The sequence below is a fragment of the Misgurnus anguillicaudatus genome, chromosome 3 (genome assembly GCF_027580225.2).
Source record: "Misgurnus anguillicaudatus chromosome 3, ASM2758022v2, whole genome shotgun sequence".
NCBI lineage: Eukaryota > Metazoa > Chordata > Actinopteri > Cypriniformes > Cobitidae > Misgurnus > Misgurnus anguillicaudatus.
Genome location: NC_073339.2, coordinates 29,586,910 through 29,609,704, shown reverse-complemented (window position 1 = coordinate 29,609,704; position 22,795 = coordinate 29,586,910). Strand labels below are relative to the sequence as shown.

Sequence of the window (22,795 nt, the reverse complement as noted above, 5' to 3'; positions counted from 1 at the left end):
TTAACCATAAACCATGCAAACACATTGTATTACACCAAAACCACAAAATAATGTTGCTTTTTTAACAATGGTATAGGTGTTCTTTAAAAAAGTGCTTTTAAATCAACTTTGTTTAATCAAATTTAACCGATAAATCAGTCTAAGCCTTAATCTTAGTACCTGTATTCGGCTATTGCCCCAATCAGCCACTATGATATTGCCATTGACGTCCACTGCCACACCTGTGGGTGCATTGAACTGCCCATTTCCTTCCCCATTTGACCCAAACTTCAGGAGAAACTCCCCCTCTGGACTAAACACCTGCAAATGGATAACACATTGAGGGATTGAAATTTAATCTTAGAGCAGGACTGAGCCCCAAAAAGCTCAATAAGGTAGAAATGTGAGAAAAAAAACAAAGGAGTAAATTTTACCTTTACTGAATGATTATGAAAGTCAGTCACAATTATTTCATTATTATGATTCACTGCAGCGAAATGGGGACCTATGAAAAGGAAAAAAAATTCAAAAACGATATGAGAAATGTCACAGATTGCAGAGCATCAATAGCTTAATGTAAGATTACTAAATTAAGAATAAAATAAGACTGTATTAGTCTGTAAATTATATAATGACTTTAATGTGGATGTTTGGAGTTTAGATTTTTCAGCAACTAAGGGCTGAAGGTATATGTTCATGTGCAACTTCAGATAAATGATTTATAGCCAATAACTACAGACTGTTGTACCTATGCCTTCTTATTAATGAATAATTTAGGTGTATGAGAATCCAAGAAAAAAAAAGCTTGATTAAAAACACATACAGCGAAGAAAATCAGCATTTTTATCAGTAAGGGGATTTCTAAGTGGGATATTGACAAATAGCCATCAAGCCAAACATTGAACCCATACAAAGAAATCAGAACATCCAAGCACACAAGCCGAGTCACAACAAACAAAGTGAAACGACACAGGGAATTAGTATTAAACACATGAAGAGAACAAGATGCAAAATGGCATAGAAAGCCAGGAGATCACCTGAAATCTTTCAGTATTGAGAGAGAAACCCTGCCCACTATCAGTACTAACTGATATCAGCTGTTTTAGTCCTAATTGATGGCCTATAAAGGCACACAGGAAAGACTTCATGATGGGTAAAAGCAAAGAACTCTCTCAAGGTCCTCTCGTAATCTTATTGTTGAAAAGCATTTTGATGGGAGTGGTTATAGGCGCATTTCCAGAATGCTGAATGTTCATGTGAGCACTGTGGGGGCCATTATCCGGAAATGGAAAGAGCATCACTTCACAATAAACCGGCCACGATCAGGTGCTCCATGTAAGATCCCTGTCCGAGAAGTTCAACGAATAATCAGGAAAGTTCTCCAAGAGCCAAGAAGCACTTGGGCAGAACTTCAGGAAGACCTTGCATCAGCAGGTACTGTTGTTTCAAAGAAAACTATAAGCAATGCACCACGCAAGACTGCATGCTGAGGCTCGGTTAAAGTTTGCAAAAGAACATTTGGAGAAGCCTGTGGATTATTGGGAGACTATAGTATGGTCAGATGAAAGCAAAATTGAACTTTTTGGCAGTCATTCAACACACAATGTTTGGAGAAGAAATGGCACTGTGCCCACCACCCCAAGAACACCATACAAACAGTTAAGTTTGGGGGTGGAAGAATCATGGTTTGGGGCTGCTTTTCAGCAAGGGGTACTGGCAGACTTCATATTATTGAAGGCAGGATGAATGGAGAAATGTCCTGGGACATTCTGAATAAAAATCTGCTGCCATCTACCAGAAAGCTGAAAATGAAAAGAGGGTGGACATTTTAGCAAAACAATGATCCCAAACACAAGGCCAAGGAAACACTGAAGTGGTTTAAAGAAAGAAAATCAAGTTGCTAGGATGGCCCAGTGAAAGAACTGAAGATCAAAGTTTATAAAAGAGGCCTAAGGAACCTTCAAGATTAAAAGACCATTTGTGTGGAAGAATGGGTCAAAATCACTCCTGAGCAATGCAGACGACTGGTCTCTCCATACAAAAGGTGTCTGGAAGCTGTAATCACCAACAAAGGCTTTTCTACAAAGTATTACATTAAGTGTGTTCAATACTTATTCCCTGTGTAATTTCACTTTATTTCAACTTGTATACTTAAATGTTCTGATTTCTTTGTATGAATTCAATATTTGGCTTGATGGCTACATCTGGTGGAAAATTTTGTGTCAATAGCCCACTTAGAAATCCCCGTACTGATAAAAATGCTGATGTGTCAAATACTTATTTTCCCTGCTGTACATAAAAAAGCAGCATTTGTGGAATATACTCTGTACATGTCAATAGGCTAGATTAAGTACTTAGATTAAATATCAGTATGTAACCAAGTTAAGTACCTGCAAATTGCTTGTCACCATTGCCTCGACTGCCAAATTTGGAGACAAGTTTTCCATTAGGTTGGAAAATGAAGACGCAGCAAGCTTTATTGTCAACTACAATGATGTGGCCGTTTCTATCAACTGATACACCTTTGGGACCCAGCAGTTTCCCTGAGCCAAATTTTGTCTAAAAACAGAGAAGAGAGAGGATAAAGAATTTACCTTCATAAACTTAAAGGAACAGTATGTAGGATTGTGGCCAAAACTGGTACTGCAATCACAAAACTTGTGGCTAAAACTGGTACTGCAATCTCACAACTGGTGGCCAATACCCAACATGACAACATAAACATCAGTTGAGGGCTGCAACTCCACTTTTTAAATGACAATATCCTGGCCGGACCGCTGTTGTCAGTGATATAAGTATTTGAAATGAAAATGATTTCTTAATGTCTAGTGACATGTCAGGGCCATTTTATGATTAATTTAATATACATTTCTTACATACTGTTCCTTTAAAATCTTTACCACATGGATAATTTATGCAAATTTCACACATCTCATAAATAGTAATGCTAATCTTAGTGTGCTTACCTTATATTTGCCATCACTGGAGAAAATACTGACCCATTTGTTATCATAATCAGCAACGATTATTTCACCATTAGGGTGCACAGCAACACCAGTGGGCCGTTGAAGCTGTCCTGGTGTTCGGCCTCTCACCCCAAAGCGACTCTTAAAGTGTCCATCATTTGCAAATATCTACAAAGCAAATTATTCAGATCTTTAAAACAATGCATTAAATGTAACACTTAAAACTGTTTCAGCTGTGGTGTTAAGTAATCCAACAGATGCAGAACTCCTTACCTGAACACACTGATTGTTACTATCCGCTATTAGGATTTTCCCAGCAGAGGAAGCAGCCACTCCTTGCAGATTAGTGAATTCACCCTTATTTCTGCCTTTTGTTCCTTCAGGGGCAAAAACAAGCAAAAGTTAACAAAAATGGAAAAAATGCTGCAATGTATTATATTTTTGAAAATGCTTGACCCCCACACAACTCATCACTTCCTGCTAGTGTATCCATTCAAATTAACTCAATACATTTATAAATGTACAAAATACATTTATAAACAAGTGTTTCTTTTTTGCAATCAAATAAAAAAAAACACACACACTACCCTTATGCTAACATTACCAAAAACAGAGCTGTTTAAAATGCCCAAGCACTTGTGTATGCACAGTACACACACTTTGTTAATTTGTTAAACAAAGCACAGAGGGCACCCTTCCTGATCATGGCTACTGCCTCAAAGACACCAGAAAACTTTTGAGAAGACTACAGTAAGGACAGCTGCACCCAGCTTAGATCATTACAGTGCCCTTACTTATTGCATAAAAGCTTAAGGATATGCTGGTGGATATACAGTACATGGATACAAATACTTATCAAGACTCAAACACCAGCCCATCTAGTGGACAACAGGCCTGAAAATCCTATTTCAATCCATATATGCACCTTTATGCTGCGTTCACACCAGCCGCGGTAGAGACATCAAGCACGAGTGATTTCAATGTTAAGTCAATGTGAAGACACGTTGACGTGCGTCCAAAGGTCTCGTGGTGCGAATGAGGCATTTAGCGCGGCGAGGTTGACGCGATTCGCCTCATTTGCATGTCTAGTTCACACATATGGCGCAAATTGAGCATTGCCGCAGCAAACGCGCGAGTTGAAAATTTTGAACTTTGGCGGAAAAACACGCCTTGTTAACCAATCTGGACCTTGCTCTAGTAGTGACGTGAATACAGGAAGCGAGCAGAGTCGATGACTAGAATTTCATGCACCAATGAAGTGAGTAAACTCAAAATGTTCAAGCGGCAAACTATACGCGGTAGACGCAAATTTGACGCCTCAAACGCGGCTGGTGTGAACCCACGGTTAGGCATTAATGCTCTTCAGTTGCATGCTCTTATTTAAAGGGATAGTTCGCCCAAAATGTAAATTCTGTCATCATTTACTCACTGTCATGTTGTTAAAAACCTGTATAAATGTTGTTGTTCTTATGAACACAAAGGAAGATATTTTGAGAAATGTTTGTAACCAAACCGTTTGTGGACCCCATTTACTTCCATATTTTTCTTTTTCCCTACCATGGAAGTGAATGGGGTCCACGAACGGTTTGGTTACAAATATTTCTCAAAATATCTTTGCGTTTATCTGAGCAAAGAAATTTATACAGGTTTGTAACAACATGAGGATGAGTAAATATATATATAATAAATATTGATCATTTACAGCCCACTACTATATATGTGTTTTCATTAAACAATTGAATAAACCATAATATTGGATTCATCCTTGTAATTTAAGAGTCAAATAGACGAACAGAAAAAATCCTGTGTGCTCAGCATACCGATTCGAAACAAGAGGTCATCTTCAATCGGGTTTTCTTTTCGTTTGCCTGTGCTATACATGCTGGCAGGCCTCTTGATGGCACGTTGATTCACACGGCTGCTTCCTGGAGATTTAAGACGTTTTTTGTCTCCATCTGCTGTCAGGGAGATGTCTGTTGATTTGTTTGCACGTATACTGAATGGGCTTCCTTTAATGTGCTGATCATACAGTTTCAGGGAAAGGGCGAAGCGGCCCTCACAGGGTACCGTGTATACAAATTCATAAGTGCCATTTTTATGATCAGTGACTTCACCTTCTCCCACCGTGGTGCCATCAGAGGCAGAAAGATCAGCTGCGAGCAAAGCATTTCCTGTCCGGCACAAGCCACCATCTCTGTCTTTTGTTGTTATGGTTACAGAGGTGGGCTGCCCGATGATGCAGTGTCTTAGGCCCTCACCAGTCGCAACGGTTTCAGCAGCGACAGCATTTGTGGTTATTATAGCACCCAGGTTGTGGATGGATTTGCGAAGACCCTCAGTCTCCACCATGAAGTCCAGCTGGCTGTTCTCTTCTGGCTGCAGTGGGAGCGTCTGATTGGCCAGCTCATCAAGTCGCTCGCTCATCTGCTTCTTGACTAAAAGGACCTCCGTTTCAGAGCCATGATTAAGAGCCTGCTCGGTGAAACTGCAGCTGCTGTGCATGCTCTCCTGCTCCTGCATCAATGACTCCAACTGTGCCCGCAGCACCTGCAATGACACACAAATGACCTTCACATATTTGTGGACAAAAACACAAAGGCAAAACCAAACAGCAACACTTCCTCAATATAGCTGAGGTCTAGTTATCTACACTCTTGCATGCACAAGTATTCAGTTTATCACACAAACTGCAGCCACACAAGTGGGGTTACCATGGAAACGTGAAGCAAATCTTTTCAAAATTTGCAAGAGAAGAATAACAAACAAATGTGAAATAGGTGCATCAAGTTGTTTAAGTGAATGACGGCAGACAGAAGAAACGCTTAGAAAATAAAGGTAGGACAGCATTTATTTAAGATTGGGCAAGTTATACATTTACTAGCAGTGCAGCTTGTAATTGTATTTATCAAGGCAATAGCAGCAAGGTCATTATGACAATGTTGAGCCCCATACATGGAAAAGACAACAGGTGTGTCCGAGTTCATGCAGCGCTGCACAAACTGATCAGCAAGGTTTGTCACTTGCAGTCGAGGGGAGTTTTCTTTTTTTAATTGTGAACGAGTTGAACTAGAAAAAAAAAACCTGCAACCAGAAATTTTTATATTTAATATTTAATTGCTGCTTATGCTGTATGCCCGAAATAACTGGAAACATAAGCCTTCATTATTAAAATACGAATAGAGTTTGGTCTTTTGCTTCTTTTCATTTTTATTTTGTTACATGAAACAATCTAACATATTTTGGTTATATTAACCATAATAGCCAGCTCAAGTCAGACAAAATTTCTATGGCATGCACTGCCAGCCAGCTGCTGATCGGTCTTGCACAGCGCTTCATAAAATCGAACACATTTAACGTCAGGTGATACAGCTATATGATCACTCACGTGGGTTTAATGTTCGCTACGTCAGAATTTATTAGGCAAATGCATTTCCATTAGGGCTGCACGATTTATTGCATGCGATTGTCACGCGCATCTTGTCAGTAAAGCCGGTTCCTTGATTAGTAATAAATCATCATCAGCTGCTTTCAGATGGAGCGGCATTTACTACACAAAGCCGTAGTTCACTGACAAGAGGGTAAATATCGCATTCATAATCGTAGGCGATTCATTTCCCGTCTTGTCAGTGAACTACGGCTGAAAGCAGCTGTTGGCGATTTTATTACTAATCAAGGAACCAGCTTTACTGACGAGATGCGCATGACAATAACATGCAATTTATCGTGCAGCCCTAATTTCCATCTTCCATTATTAGGATTCTAAAAACCACCTCAAGCGTGCGTTAAACTTTTTTTGCAAATTAAGGGATTTATATAAAAAATTGGCATTTCCATCACTTGTTTCTGATGCGATAGTTCAAATTGCGCAAAAACAATCGGTATGATGGAAACCCAGCTTGTATAGGACACAAACGTCATATTATTGACTTTACACACAGGTTATAATACATTACATATACTGTACAGTGGGGTCCAAAAGATCAAAGTCCAAGCTAAAAATCTGGGATTCATAAATAAAGAGAAAATTTTGGGATTTACAGAATGTAAATCTAAAGCAAAAAAAGATATAATAATAATCTAGAAATATCAAATCTAATCAAATTGTCAGGATCTTGTCTTGTCATAGGCGCTTTTCCATTGCATAGTACCGCACGGTTTGGTTTGGGTCAGGTCGGGTCAGCTCACATCACTTTGGCTTGGTTAGCTTTTCCATCGAGTTTAGTAACACTTCGCAGTGGGAGGGATTATAGGCGTGTCGTTATATTTGCGCTGCCTGCTGCTGTATCATACAAGTGAGAGCGTTGTTGAAATGCTGCTTAACATCCCCATACATTTATTTATTTCTCAGTCTGCCACAAAATCAAAATTGACCACCACAAAGATGTTTGCACATCGTGTTTATCACTATCTCTGTATCACATGACAGTTTCTGTATAAACACCAGTGACGTCGTCAGTCGACGCTCCGCTGAGGCTTATTTAAGTTGCATATACACATACAATGCGGACGTGCGTTGCAAATGTGCCGCTACAAACTGCAAGTCTGGAAAAAAAAACTGGTATGGTGTTCCAGGTTCTCAACCTGTGAATGTTTTTTCATCGCTAAAAGGGAGTTTGGGAACTTATAGCAGAGCACAGATGACAACATGTTTGCTCAAGACAGCGCAAGCTAGCACTATGGTAAAGCTAAGCTTTACATTATAGCGATGACGCTGGTAGTGACGATTCTCTCAGACCAATCAGTGATCTACTGTGTTTTCACGTCACGTTTGGTATCAGCTCGGATCGCTAGGAACCCCAACCGAGGTGGTACTAAAAAAGTATTGGGTACTACGTACTGCACCTAATGGAAAAGCTCCCAAAAGTAAGCTGACCTGACCCAAACTAAACCAAACCCTGGGGTACTATGCAATAGAAAAATTCAGGCCATGTGCTCTGTCACGTCTCAAGACCACACCCCCCTCACCTCCTTGTTAATCATCCTATTATTGTTTGATTCACGTCACCTGTTTCCCTTTGGATTTCTCCCTTATTTAAAGCCCTTTTGCTTGCTGTCCTGTGGTCGTTCGTTTTGTACTTGCTCGGCGAGTAGTTAACTCTAGTCTAGTGTCAAGTCAAGATTATTGGCAAGTTTATTGTCTAGTCTAGTCTATTCTAGTCTAGACGGGTCTGGTCTATTTAGTGTTTGTTTGCCCCCTTGTGGATCTTGTTTACTTGTTTTGTCCTTAAATAACGTGTTTCTTTATTAGGGTTCTGCCATGTAACAAATGTAGCAAAAAATTTGCAATACAAAGTCAACTTCAAATAAACAACAAATCCTGATTTGTAAAGCCACTAAAGCTGTTACAGATAGATATAAAGATGACCTAAATATGTGACCTAGTCTGTAAAAACCCAGCTAAAATCTTTTTATGTGATGTACTGGTTTCTATAAAATTATCCAACATAATGAAAAGAACATTCAGTGAAAATATAACCTCGATACCTTTTTGTATTTACAAATTAAATATTGACAGAGTAAGGCCATGTCAAATATTGAAGTCAATGTGAAATCAATGATTAAAATCCAACACTGATGCTTCTACTCTCATACAGTATTTAGATGATGAGACTTCAGCCTGGATTTCATAGGCAAGGTCACATATTTGACACATTCTGTGTTATCAGTAAACATAGCATGACAATGACATTATGAAAACCTGTAATAGGACTTTGATAGATCATGAAAAAATTGCAGTTTTTTATATCAAATGCCATGTATAGTTTACTTTTAACACCTTTACATTTAGCTTACCTTTAAAGAGAATTAAAGGGTTCAAAGCAACCAAATAAGAAAAAAAATATAAAAAACGAAATACTTCATACAAACATCATACAAGAAAAGACTCCATAAACCAAACTGTCAGACAGATAGTAGTTAGAATCCTAACTCACCTTAACTTGTTTATCAGAGTCCTCTTCCATTAAACTACCTAACTGTGAAATCCAGTCATGTGCTGCATCTGTTTACTTTGCGTTTAATAAGGCTCACGTGACAGCACAGTTTGTCTGCTTCCCACAGGTGAATCATTCTCATGTGACACACCTCCAGCTAAACATTACAAATCATATTTTAAGTGTACTAGCCTTCTGTTTGAGTCCATAGTTGACCTCCAGCTCCATTAAAAGAACGCTCTTGCGTACGTTGAGGGTCCTCTGAAGTTCCTCAAAAGTAGCATGTATCACTTCTTCAATCGAACTCTTCTGGTCATTCAGCTGCTGAAGGATCTCAGACAAGACTTGCAGCGCTGAGTCAATTTCTGGCAGTCTAGAAAAAAAATCAGCAAGACTATTTAATCTCTTCATATTTATAGGATGTTTTTAGCTACACAGTAAAAAAACCTCAAGCAAACAAACAGGTCTTACTGCATAAGAGTAAATTCCAGGAAATATGCAATCTTGCCTATCTTATCTAAATATTGCACAAATTATCAGCCCTATCTTATTGTTAAGATTGCAGTCTGTCATCCTGCCTGTTTCCCCATTTTTCTCCCTACAGTCTTCACCTCACCTGCCAGCCATTACCCTTATCAGCTCCACTATTTAGTTCTCCTGTTCTCCACAATCCTTTGTTGGTTCTTAGTCTAATGTTGTTTTCATGCGTGTGTTATTGCAGTTTGCCTATTTTGATGTTTTGTAATTAAAGTTCCATGTTCATTGGAGTTTCCAGTCTCCTCTGTCCTGCTACCAGCACCCTGACACTTATCGGGCTCTATTTTACACCCGGCGCAATGCGTGACGCAAGTGTCTTTTGCTAGTTTCCACCCTGTGCAATTATAATTTTCACGTTTAGCGTCATGTTGTTTAAATAGCAAATGCATTTGCACCCCCTTTCGCGCCCATGAGCGTTCTAGTCTGAAAACGACGTGTGTTCAGGCGCATTGTTGGTGTGTTGCTATTTTGAGGCAACTAGAATAGACTACGCCAGTGGTTCACAACTCCAGTCCTCGGGACCCACTGCTCTGCAGATTTTGGATGTCTCCCTTATTTAACACACCTGATTCAGATCATCAGCTCGTTAGGATAGATTCCATGAACTGAACTGAGTGTGTCAGATATGAGAGACATCCAAAATGTGCAGAGCAGTGCGTCCCGAGGACTGGAGTTGAGAACCACTGGACTACGCCATTGACCAACAAAAACCTAGTCTAAAGTCAATGGTGCAATATGTTTTTTGTTATTTAAAGAGCGCATTAGTAATATGTGCCTATAAATGGGACGAAACGCAGGTTTGCTTATCACATACATGAATGCGCAGCAGCACAAAAATGCTTTTAAATATGAAAGATTAAAGGATTGAAAGTAAAAGATTATTATTGAGTGTCTAGGACATAAATGAGGACTAATTATGAGACGTTAGAAGGCGCAAAGAGCTGCTTCACATGTAGCCTGGTAAGTAAATAAATGCTTTGCTTTAAACAAATGCATCTGTTTTTAAAAGTTTTTTTTAAATGCTACCTCACAGATTTATTATGTTGGCTTGACAAAGCCAACATACTGATATTGTATTTAAACTTATTATGTTGGCTTTGACAAAGCCAACATACTGATATTGTATTTAAACTTATTATGTTGGCTTTGAAAAAGCCAATATATTGTTATTGCTATTAAACTTATATCTTATTATGTTGGCTTTGAAAAAGCCAATATATTGTTATTGCTATTAAACTTATTATTATTATTCCGCTTTTTTCTGAGACCAAAATTTCTGACACTAACTCGTCCTAGAGCTTTCAAGCTACATGCACCAAATTTCCCACAGACCTTCAGACTGGTCTGACTTAGTGTGCTATATCTTTTCTAACTGATGGGACCTTCCGAATTCCTAAACGGGGGGCTTGAACACCCCAAAATTTCCATTGACTTAACATTGAGACAAACTTTGACGGGTCATAGCTGTGAGTGAGAAACTTGTAGAAACTTGTGGCTTACCACATTTAAGGTGGCTGACAGGCTCTGTAAGAACATACATCACAATGGGGTGTAAGCTGTACCCCTGGGGTGTAAGAGGCCCCCAAAATTTCCCATTGACTTATAATGGGGCAGGAAACATGCCCATATAAGGGAATAAAAGCGTCCCAGATGGAATATCTTTACTTTGGAGTGTCGTAGAGACATGGGGGTGGGCTCATTTTACTCAGTCATCCAATCAGTCTCTTAGGATTGCCCCAAAGCTATTTAGCCACGCCCCTAGCAACAATTTTGGGTACCCTAGCAACATCTCCCATAGACTACCATTATAAAAAGCCCAGATGGATATCTTTACACCAGAGTGTCATAGAGACATAGGGGTGGGCTCATTTTACTCAGGCATCCAATCAGTCTTAATAGGATTCTTATTGAGGAATTAAGCCACGCCCCTAGCAACCAAATATGAGCACCCTAGCAACATAATAAACAAAGCCTTATATCTCTTGGTCTGAACATCATAGAGACATGGGGGTTGGGTCTTTGGGTCATGTTAGCTTCATGCTAGCTCCATGCTAAGTCATACTAGCTTCATGCTAGTTTCATGCTAGCTTTATGCTAATTTCATAATAAATCTTGCTAACTTCATGCTAAATCATGTTAGCTTCATGTTAAATCTTGTGAGCTGCACGCCAAATAGTGCTAGCGTCATGCTAATCATGTTAGCATCATGCTAATCATGCTAGCTTCACGTTAAATCATGCTAGCTTCATGCTAATCATGCTAACCTTATGCTTACTTCATGCTAATCATGCTAGCATCATGCTAGCTTCATGCTAATCATGCTAGAATCATGTTAGCTTCATGCTAATCATGCTAGAATCATGCTAGTTTCATGCTAATCATGCTAGAATCATGCTAGTTTCATGCTAACATCATGCTAGCTTCATGCTAATAATATTAACATCATGCTAGCTTCATGCTAATCATGCTAGCATCATGCTAGCTTCATGCTAATCATGCTAGCATCATGCTAGCTTCATGCTAATCATGCTAGCATCATGCTAACTTCATGCTAATCATGCTAACATCATGTTAGCTTCATGCTAATCATGCTAGCATCATGCTAGCTTCATGGTAATCATGCTAGCATCATGCTAGCTTCATGCTAATCATGCTAGCATCATGCTAGCTTCATGCTAATCATGCTAGCATCATGCTAACTTCATGCTAATCATGCTAACATCATGTTAGCTTCATGCTAATCATGCTAGCATCATGTTAGCTTCATGCTAATCATGCTAGCATCATGCTAGCTTCATGCTAATCATGCTAGCATCATGCTAGCTTCATGCTAATCATGCTAGCATCATGCTAGCTTCATGTGTATCATGCTAACATCATGCTAGCTTTATGCTAATCATGCTAGCATCATGCTAGCTTCATGGTAACATCATGCTAGCTTCATGCTAATCATGCTAGCATCATGCTAACTTCATGCTAATCATGCTAACATCATGTTAGCTTCATGCTAATCATGCTAGCATCATGTTAGCTTCATGCTAATCATGCTAGCATCATGCTAGCTTCATGCTAATCATGCTAGCATCATGCTAGCTTCATGCTAATCATGCTAGCTTTATGCTAATCATGCTAGCATCATGCTAGCTTCATGGTAACATCACGCTAGCTTCATGCTAATCATGCTAGCATCATGCTAACTTCATGCTAATCATGCTAGCATCATGCTAATCATACTAACATCATGCTAATCATGCTAGCTTCATGTTAATCATGTTAGCATCATGCTAGCTTCATGCTAATCATGTTAGCATCATGCTAGCTTCATGCTAATCATGTTAACATCATGCTAGCTTCATGCTAATCATGCTAGCATCATGCTAACATCATGCTAATCATGCTAACATCATGCTAGCTTCATGCTAATCATGCTAACATCATGCTAGCTTCATGCTAATCATGCTAGCATCATGCTAGCTTCATGCTAATCATGCTAGCATCATGCTAGCTTCATGCTAATCATGCTAGCATCATGCTAGCTTCATGCTAATCATGCTAGCATCATGATAGCTTCATGCTAATCATGCTAGCATCATGCTAGCTTCATGCTAATCATGCTACCTTCATACTTAAACATTCTAACAGCCAGATAGCCTACTAAACTAAACTTCTGTCAAACCGTTCTAAACGTTCATGCTACGCTTTTTCAAGCCAACATAAAGTTTGTCTTCAAACTTTAATATCTAGTTATGTTGGCTTTGAAAAAGCCAATATATTGTTATTGCTATTAAACTTATATCTTATTATTATTATTCCGCTTTCTTCTGAGACTAAATTTTAAACACTAACTCGTCCTAGAGCTTTCAAGCTACATGCACCAAATTTTCCACGGACCTTCAGACTGGTCTGACTTAGTGTGCTATATCTTTTCTAACTGATGGGACCTTCCGAATTCCTAAACGGGGGGCTCGAACACCCCAAAATTTCCATTGACTTAACATTGAGACAAACTTTGACGGGTCATAGCTGTGAGTGAGAAACTTGTAGAAACTTGTGGCTTACCACATTTAAGGTGGCTGACAGGCTCTGTAAGAACATACATCACAATGGGGTGTAAGCTATACCCCTGGGGTGTAAGAGGCCCCCAAAATTTCCCATTGACTTATAATGGGGCAGGAAACATGCCCATATAAGGGAATAAAAGCGTCCCAGATGGAATATTTTTACTTTAGAGTGTCGTAGAGACATGGGGGTGGGCTCATTTTACTCAGTCATCCAATCAGTCTCTTAGGATTGCCCCAAAGCTATTTAGCCACGCCCCTAGCAACAATTTTGGGTACCCTAGCAACATCTCCCATAGACTACCATTATAAAAAGCCCAGATGGATATCTTTGCACCAGAGTGTCATAGAGACATGGGGTGGGCTCATTTTACTCAGGCATCCAATCAGTCTTAATAGGATTCTTATTGAGGTGTTAAGCCACGCCCCTAGCAACCAAATATGAGCACCCTAGCAACATAATAAACAAAGCCTTATATCTCTGGATCTGAACATCATAGAGACATGGGAGTTGGGTCTTCGGGTCATGTTAGCTTCATGCTAGCTCCATGCTAAGTCATACTAGCTTCATGCTAGTTTCATGCTAGCTTTATGCTAATTTCATAATATAGCTTGCTAACTTCATGCTAAATCATGCTAGTTTCATGTTAAATCTTGTTAGCTTCACGCTAAATAGTGATAGCTTCATGCTAATCATGCTAGCATCATGCTAATCATGCTAACTTCACGTTAAATTATGTTAGCTTCACGCTAATCATGTTAACCTCATGTTTACTTCATGTTAATCATGCTAGCCTTATGCTAACTTCATGCTAATCATGCTAGCATCATGCTAGCTTCATGCTAATCATGCTAGCATGATGTTAGCTTCATGCTAATCATGCTAACATCATGCTAGCTTCATGCTAATCATGCTAACATCATGCTAGCTTCATGCTAATCATGCTAGCTTCATGCTAATCATGCTAGCATCATGCTAACGTCATGTTAGCATCATGATAGCTTCATGCTAATCATGCTAACATCATGCTAGCTTCATGCTAATCATGCTAGCATCATGCTAATCATGCTAGCTTCATGCTAATCATGCTAGCATCATGCTAGCGTCATGCTAATCATGCTAGCATCATGCTAGCTTTATGCTAACATCATGCTAGCATCATGCTAGTTTCATGCTAATCAAGTTAACATCATGCTAACTTCATGCTAATCATGTTAACATCATGTTAGCTTCATGCTAATCATGCTAATCATGTTACCATCATGCTAACTTCATGCTAATCATGTTAACATCATGCTAGCTTCATGCTAATCATGCTAGCATCATGCTAGCTTCATGCTAATCATGCTAGCTTCATGCTAATCATGCTAGCTTCATGCTAATCATGCTATCATCATGCTAGCTTCATGTTAATCATGCCAACATCATGCTAGCTTTATGCTAATCATGTTAGCTTCATGCTAATCATGCTAACATCATGCTAGCTTTATGCTAATCATGCTAGCTTCATGCTAATCATGCTAGCATCATGCTAGCTTTGTGGTAATCATGCTAGCATCATGCTAGCTTCGTGATAATCATGTTACCATCATGCTAATCATGCTATCATCATGCTAGCTTCATGTTAATCATGCTAACATCATGCTAGCTTTATGCTAATCATGTTAGCTTCATGCTAATCATGCTAACATCATGCTAGCTTTATGCTAATCATGCTAGCTTTATGCTAATCATGCTAGCATCATGCTAGCTTTGTGGTAATCATGCTAGCATCATGCTAGCTTCGTGATAATCATGTTACCATCATGCTAGCTTCCTGCTAATCATGCTAGCATCATGCTAGCTTCATGTTAATCATGCTAGCATCATGCTAGCTTCATGTTAATCATGCTAGCATCATGCTAGCTTTATGCTAACATCATGCTAGCATCATGCTAGTTTCATGATAATCAAGTTAGCATCATGCTAACTTCATGCTAATCATGTTAACATCATGCTAGCTTCATGCTAATCATGCTAATCATCTTAACATCATGCTAACTTCATGCTAGTCATGTTAACATCATGCTAACTTCATGCTAATCATGCTAGCATCATGCTAGCTTCATGCTTATCATGCTAGCTTCATGCTAATCATGCTAGCATCATGCTAGCTTCATGCTAATCATGCTAACATCATGCTAGCTTTATGCTAATCATGTTAGCTTCATGCTAATCATGCTAACATCATGCTAGCTTTATGCTAATCAAGCTAGCTTCATGCTAATCATGCTAGCATCATGCTAGCTTTGTGGTAATCATGCTAGCATCATGCTAGCTTCGTGATAATCATGTTACCATCATGCTAGCTTCCTGCTAATCATGCTAACATCATGCTAGGTTCATGTTAATCATGCAAGCATCATGCTAATCATGTTAGCATCATACTAGCTTCATGCTAATCATGCTAGCATCATGCTAGCTTCATGCTGATCATGCTAACATCATGCTAGCTTCATGCTGATCATGCTAGCATCATGCTAGCTTCATGCTGATCATGCTAGCTTCATGCAGATCATGCTAACATCATGCTAGCTTCATGCTGATCATGCTAACATCATGTTAAATCATGCTACCTTCATACTTAAACATACTAACAGCCAGATAGCCTACTAAACAAAACTTCTGTCAAACCGTTTTAAACGTTCAGGCTACGCTTTTTCAAGCCAACATAAAGTTTGTCTTCAAACTTTAATATCTAGTTATTATTATTCCGCTTTCTTCTGAGACTAAATTTTAAACACTAACTCGTCCTAGAGCTTTCAAGCTACATGCACCAAATTTTCCACGGACCTTCAGACTGGTCTGACTTAGTGTGCTATATCTTTTCTAACTGATGGGACCTTCCGAATTCCTAAACGGGGGGCTCGAACACCCCAAAATTTCCATTGACTTAACATTGAGACAAACTTTGACGGGTCATAGCTGCAAGTGAGAAACTTGTAGAAACTTGTGGCTTACCACATTTAAGGTGGCTGACAGGGCCTGTAAGAACATACATCACAATGGGGTGTAAGCTATACCCCTGGGGTGTAAGAGGCCCCCAAAATTTCCCATTGACTTATAATGGGGCAGGAAACATGCCCATATAAGGGAATAAAAGCGTCCCAGATGGAATATCTTTACTTTAGAGTGTCGTAGAGACATGGGGGTGGGCTCATTTTACTCAGTCATCCAATCAGTCTCTTAGGATCGCCCCAAAGCTATTTAGCCACGCCCCTAGCAACAATTTTGGGAACCCTAGCAACATCTCCCATAGACTACCATTATAAAAAGCCCAGATGGATATCTTTGCACCAGAGTGTCATAGAGACATAGGGGTGGGCTCATTTTACTCAGGCATCCAATCAGTCTTAATAGGATTCTTATTGAGGTGTTAAGCCACGCCCCTAGCAACCAAATATGAGCACCCTAGCAACATAATAAACAAAGCCTTATATCTTTGGATCTGAACATCATACAGACATGGGGGTTGGGTCTTTGGGTCATGTTAGCTTCGTGCTAGCTCTATGCTAAGTCATACTAGCTTCATGCTAGTTTCATGCTAGCTTTGTGCTAATTTCATAATATAGCTTGCTAACTTCATGCTAAATCATGCTAGCTTCATGCTAATCATGCTAGCATCATGCTAGCTTCATGCTAATCATGCTAGAACCATGCTAGCTTCATGCTAATCATGCTAGAATCGTGCTAGCTTCATGCTAATCATGCTAGCTTCACACTAATCATGCTAACATCATGCTAGCATCATGCTAGCTTCATGCTAATCATGCTAGCATCATGCTAACTTCATGCTAATCATGCTCGCTTCACACTTATCATGCTAGCATCATGCTAGCTTCATGCTAATCATGCTACCATCATGCTAGCTTCATGCTAATCATGTTAGCATCATGATAGCTTTATGTTAACATCATGCTAGCTTCATGCTAATCATGCTAACATCATGCTAGCTTCATGCTAATCATGCTAACATCATGCTAGCTTCATGCTAATCATGTTAGCATAATGTTAGCTTTATGCTAATCATGCTAGCATCATGCTAGCTTCATGCTAATCATGCTAACATCATGTTAGCTTCATGCTAATCATGCTAGCATCATGTTAACTTCATGTTAATCATGTTAGGATCATGCTAGCTTCATGCTAATAATGCTAACATCATGCTAGCTTCATGTTAATCATGCTAGCATCATGCTAGCTTCATGCTTATCATGATAGCTTTATGCTAACATTATGCTAACTTCATGCTAATCATGCTAACATCATGCTAGCTTCATGCTAATCATGCTAGCTTCATGCTAATCATGTTAGCATAATGCTAGCTTTATGCTAATCATGCTTCCATCATGCTAGCTTCATGCTAATCATGCTAGCTTTATCCTAATCATGCTAGCTTCATGATAATCATGCTAACATCATGCTAGCTTCATGTTAATCATGCTAGCATCATGCTAGCTTCATGTTAATCATGTTACCATCATGCTAGCTTTATGTTAATCATGCTAGCTTAATGCTAATCATGCTAAAATCATGCTTACTTCATGCTAATCATGTTAGCATCATGCTTGCTTCATGCTAATCATGTTAGCATCATGCTAGCTTCATGCTAATTATGTTAACATCATGTTAGCTTTATGATAATCATTTTAGCATCCTGTTAATCATGCTAACATCATGCTAGCTTAATGCTAATCATGCTAGCATCATGCTAGCTTCATGGTAATCATGCTAGCATCATGCTAGCTTCATGCTAATCATGTTAGCTTCATGCTAATCATGCTAACATCATGCTACCGTCATGCTAATCATGGTAGCATTATGCTAGCTTCATGCTCATCATGCTAGATGCATGCTAATCATGCTAGCTTCATGATAATCATGCTAGCATCATGCTAGCTTCATGCTAATCATGTTACCTTCATTCTAATCATGTTAGCTTCATGTTAATCATGTTAACATCATGCTAGCTTTATGCTAATCGTGTTAACATCCTGCTAATCATGCTAGCATCATGCTAACTTCATGGTAATCATGCTAGCATCATGCTAGCTTTATGCTAATCATGTTAGCTTCATGCTAATCATGCTAACATCATGCTAACATCATGCTACCGTCATGCTAATCATGGTAGCATTATGTTAGCTTCATGCTCATCATGTTAGATTCATGCTCATCATGCTAGATTCATGCTAATCATGCTAGCTTCATGCTAATCATGCTAGCTTCATGCTAGCTTCATGCTAATCATGTTAGCTTCATGTTAATCATGTTAGCTTCATGCTAATCATGTTAACATCATGCTAATCATGTTAGCATCATGCCAGCTTCATTGTTAATCATGCTAACATCATGCTAGCTTCATGTTAATCATGCTAACATCATGCTAGATTCATGCTAATCATGCTAGCTTCATGCTAATAATGCTAGCTTCATGCTAGCTTCATGCTAATCATGTTAGCTTCATGTTAATCATGTTAGCTTCATGCTAATCATGTTAACATCATGCTAATCATGTTAGCATCATGCCAGCTTCATTGTTAATCATGCTAACATCATGCTAGCTTCATGTTAATCATGCTAACATCATGCTAGATTCATGCTAATCATGCTAGCATCATGTTCGCTTCATGCTAATCATGCTAGCTTCACACTAATCCTGCTAGCATTATGCTAGCTTCATGCTAATCCCCTTAGCATCGTGCTAGCTTCATGCTAGCATAAACCACCTTAAACCAGCTAAAACCAGCTACCAGCTTATGCTGGTCTTAGCTGGATTTTTCAGCAGGGTCGATTTAGGGGTACATAATAAAGCCTAAATCGAGATCTTGAAGGTTGATATTCAGTCAGTATTTCAGAAAGATAGGTCTGTGCTAAGCCATGTAAAAGTTTGTAGACAAGTAACAATATTTTATAATGTGCACAACCACTATGAAAAGCCATTATTAATGGAGCTTAGATATTATGATTCACCATGGCAAAAGCATGGTCTGGTGGAATGAATTTTGTCCCCCCCCCTGTGATTCTGCTCCCTTGTAGGCCCCCCCGGCTGATATCTAACACTAATGCCTGGTCAAAATTTTTCATTGCGATATCTCATAGCAGTCTAGCAAACTAATTACGTTGTACAAAATAAAAGCATACAAAATACTTCTTAAATAAAAGCTACAAAATAATATAATAACCTAATATTTATGTTGCAAACACGTCAGCAGTTGTGTGTCATCACCTGCTTTACAAAAATCAATACTGTAACTTTTGTGAATTATTAACATACTTAAAGGAATAGTCTATCCATTTTCCATATTAAACTATGATATTACCTTAACTAAGAATTGTTGATACATCCCTCTATCATCTTAGTGCGTTCACGTAAGCGCTGGGGCGTGCTGCGACACTTCAATAGCATTTAGCTTAGCCCCATTCATTCAATGGTACCAAACAGAGATAAAGTTAGAAGTGACCAAACACATCAATGTTTTTCCTATTTAAGACGAGTAGTTATACGAGCAAGTTTGGAGGTACAAAATAAAACATAGCGCTTTTCTAAGCGGATTTATAAGAGGAACTATATTTTATGGCGTAATAGCACTTTTGGGAATACTTCAACTCGCCTGAAAAATCCGCTCCCCTTCTCCCTCTCATAATGGGAGAAGGGAGGGTGTTACTGCGCCAAGTCGAAGTACAATATAAAACATATCATTTACATCAATTATAATTTTAACAACATTCTAATGACATAAAACATAACACAATTTTGAAGGAATTGTAATATGGTGCTAAAAAACTACCCATGTGTTTTTTCAGCCAATGGAATCACGGGTGAATTGCAAGGGGGACAGAATTGCATATGACACCGGATACTTTCAATAGTAAAACTGGAAGTGCTACTGTAGTGCGGAGCAACAACACATGTACATTAAAAATATAATATATATAATTATATTTTAAAGAAAAGAGTTATTGTGAATAATTGTTGCTTGAATACGTAAGTTTAATTTTTGATCCTTGTAAAATATTAGAGGTAAATAAATTGAGGAATCTAGAATGAAGCTCACATGACTTAGCATGAAGTGTAAAATACCGAACTTGTCCTTTAAAGGGATAGTTCGGCCAAAAACGATATTAAACCCATGATTTACTCACCCCCAAGCTGTCCGAGTTGCATATGTCCATTGGTTTTCAGACAAACACATTTTTGGATATTTTAGAAAATATTTTAGATCTTTCAGTTGATTAAATGTAATATTACGGGGTCCAGCCATAGTCCACGACCTTCAAGTTAAAAAAAAAGTGCGTCCATCCTTCACAAATGAAATCCAAACGGCTCCAGGATGATAAACAAAGGTCTTCTGAGGGTAATCCGTGCGGTGTTGTTGTAGAAATATCCATATTTAAAATTTTATTAACGTAATTAACTACCTTCCGGTAGCGCCGCCATTTTAGACTCATCAGCATTCAGGATGAGAGCTTACGCAGCGTACATAGGTTTCTCTGCTGCTGCTCTGTCCCCCCGCCCTCCGAATTTGTCATACGTCAATAAGAAAAGTGCGTACACTACTCTAATACTCTCTTCTGAGTCTAAGATGGCGGCGCTACCGGAAGGTAGTTAATTATGTTAATAAAATTTTAAATATGGATATTTCTACAACAACACCGCACGGATTACACTCAGAAGACCTTTGTTTATCATCCTGGAGCCGTTTGGATTTAATTTGTGAAGGATGGACGCACTTTTTTTGACCTTGAAGGTCATGGACTATTGGTGGACCCCGTAACATTACATGTAATCAACTGAAAGATCTAAAATATTTTCTAAAATATCCGAAAATGTGTTTGTCTGAAAACCGATGGACATATGCAACTCTGACAGCTTGGGGGTGAGTAAATCATGGGTTTAATATCGTTTTTGGCCGAACTATCCCTTTAAGCTTTTTACATTGCAGCTCCCAGGCTTTGGAATGCCTTTCCAATTAGCATAAGACAAGCTCCACCTCTTCTCACTTTTAAGTCCAGACCTAAAACTTTTTACATTTCAAAAACTTTTGATTCACATTGTGTCATGCATATTAAAGGCGGAGTCCACGTTGTTTGAAAAACGGTTTGGAAAAGGAGACGGGCCGACTACCAAAACACACTTATAGCCAATCAAATCAAATTCCGGGTTGCGTATGTGTGGGGCGGGTCCATCAACAGAAGATCCAGATTCTATTGGGGTAGGGGCGTGTTTGTTTAGGTGATTTAAAATATCAACATTGGCTTTCAAACATCGTGGACTCCGCCTTTAATCATGTGATTGTGCGATTTTATGTTCATTTTTTTTGTTATTTGTATTGTTTGTATGTTATTGTTAGTATGATTTTGATTACATTGTCAATGGCACATCTGTTGACAGCCATTGTTTTTACTTGTGCTATACAAATAAATTGTCATCTTAGCAAGCACATAGCAACAACCACCCAGCGTTCCCTTAGAAACTACTTAGCAGCACCCTAGCAAAAACCTTTAAAACCACATAACAACTGTATCATTGCTTAAACATATAGTTTTATTGTATGAGGGGTTTGGATATGCTGTAATGAAATATTAAAGAACCACAAGAAGTAAGTTTGTTTAAACAGTGATTTATTTGTATTGATACACACACACACACACACACACACACACACACACACACACACACAGAAATTTGTATATGTATATTTGTGTATATTAAAGTCATCCATTTGGCTTGCTGTTTTCTATAAAATGTAGCCTTACAAATTTAGATATGATTCTCAAGTGACCCACATTTGATTGTCCATAATTGTTTAATCTCACACTCAAGTAGTGTGGCAACAAAAATCAGAATTGCCTGTCAGGATGATGTGGTCGAGGAGCTGGTCGGGGTGATCTGGTGGATTTTTGATTGAGGCAGCTTGTAATGTCTTACAGCCCCTCCTATTTGATGCTTTTGGCCCAAAAAGCATCATATCCACTTCTTGATCTATTTCACACCTGCCTGCTCGGGCAGGTGCCCAGGGCGGTGATGTCCTGCCTTAGGTTGCCCTCCGCTGGCCAAAAGAGAGTCTTACCCGTCATTGGATCATCACCTCATGCACCTGGTTCATGCTCCATCCCATTTGGCAACTCTTATCATGTAGGTGTTTTTTGGGTTGGTAGTGGGGCACTTGAGAACCAGCATAGCAAATCTATCATAACCAAATAAAAAAAATCAAATGCATGAGTCTTTTTTACATTTACATTTTTTATGTTTTAATGTGTTTATCATGCTTAAAAACA

The 22,795-nt window shown here is 38.8% G+C and overlaps 1 protein-coding gene across 2 annotated transcripts in view; it reads right to left on the bottom strand.

Moving 5' to 3' along the window:
• trim2a (tripartite motif containing 2a) overlaps positions 1 to 22,795 on the bottom strand; it is a 75,197-nt gene that overhangs the window by 2,377 nt on the left and 50,025 nt on the right. For both annotated transcript variants that reach the window (XM_055205355.2, XM_055205354.2), the window contains exons 5-11: positions 9,071 to 9,251; positions 4,766 to 5,492; positions 3,219 to 3,322; positions 2,946 to 3,113; positions 2,370 to 2,538; positions 414 to 484; positions 160 to 300 (exon numbers count right to left, since the gene is read on the bottom strand). In XM_055205355.2, the coding sequence (XP_055061330.2) occupies positions 160 to 300; positions 414 to 484; positions 2,370 to 2,538; positions 2,946 to 3,113; positions 3,219 to 3,322; positions 4,766 to 5,492; positions 9,071 to 9,251 (1,561 nt within the window). The remainder of the gene's footprint in view (positions 1 to 159; positions 301 to 413; positions 485 to 2,369; positions 2,539 to 2,945; positions 3,114 to 3,218; positions 3,323 to 4,765; positions 5,493 to 9,070; positions 9,252 to 22,795) is intronic.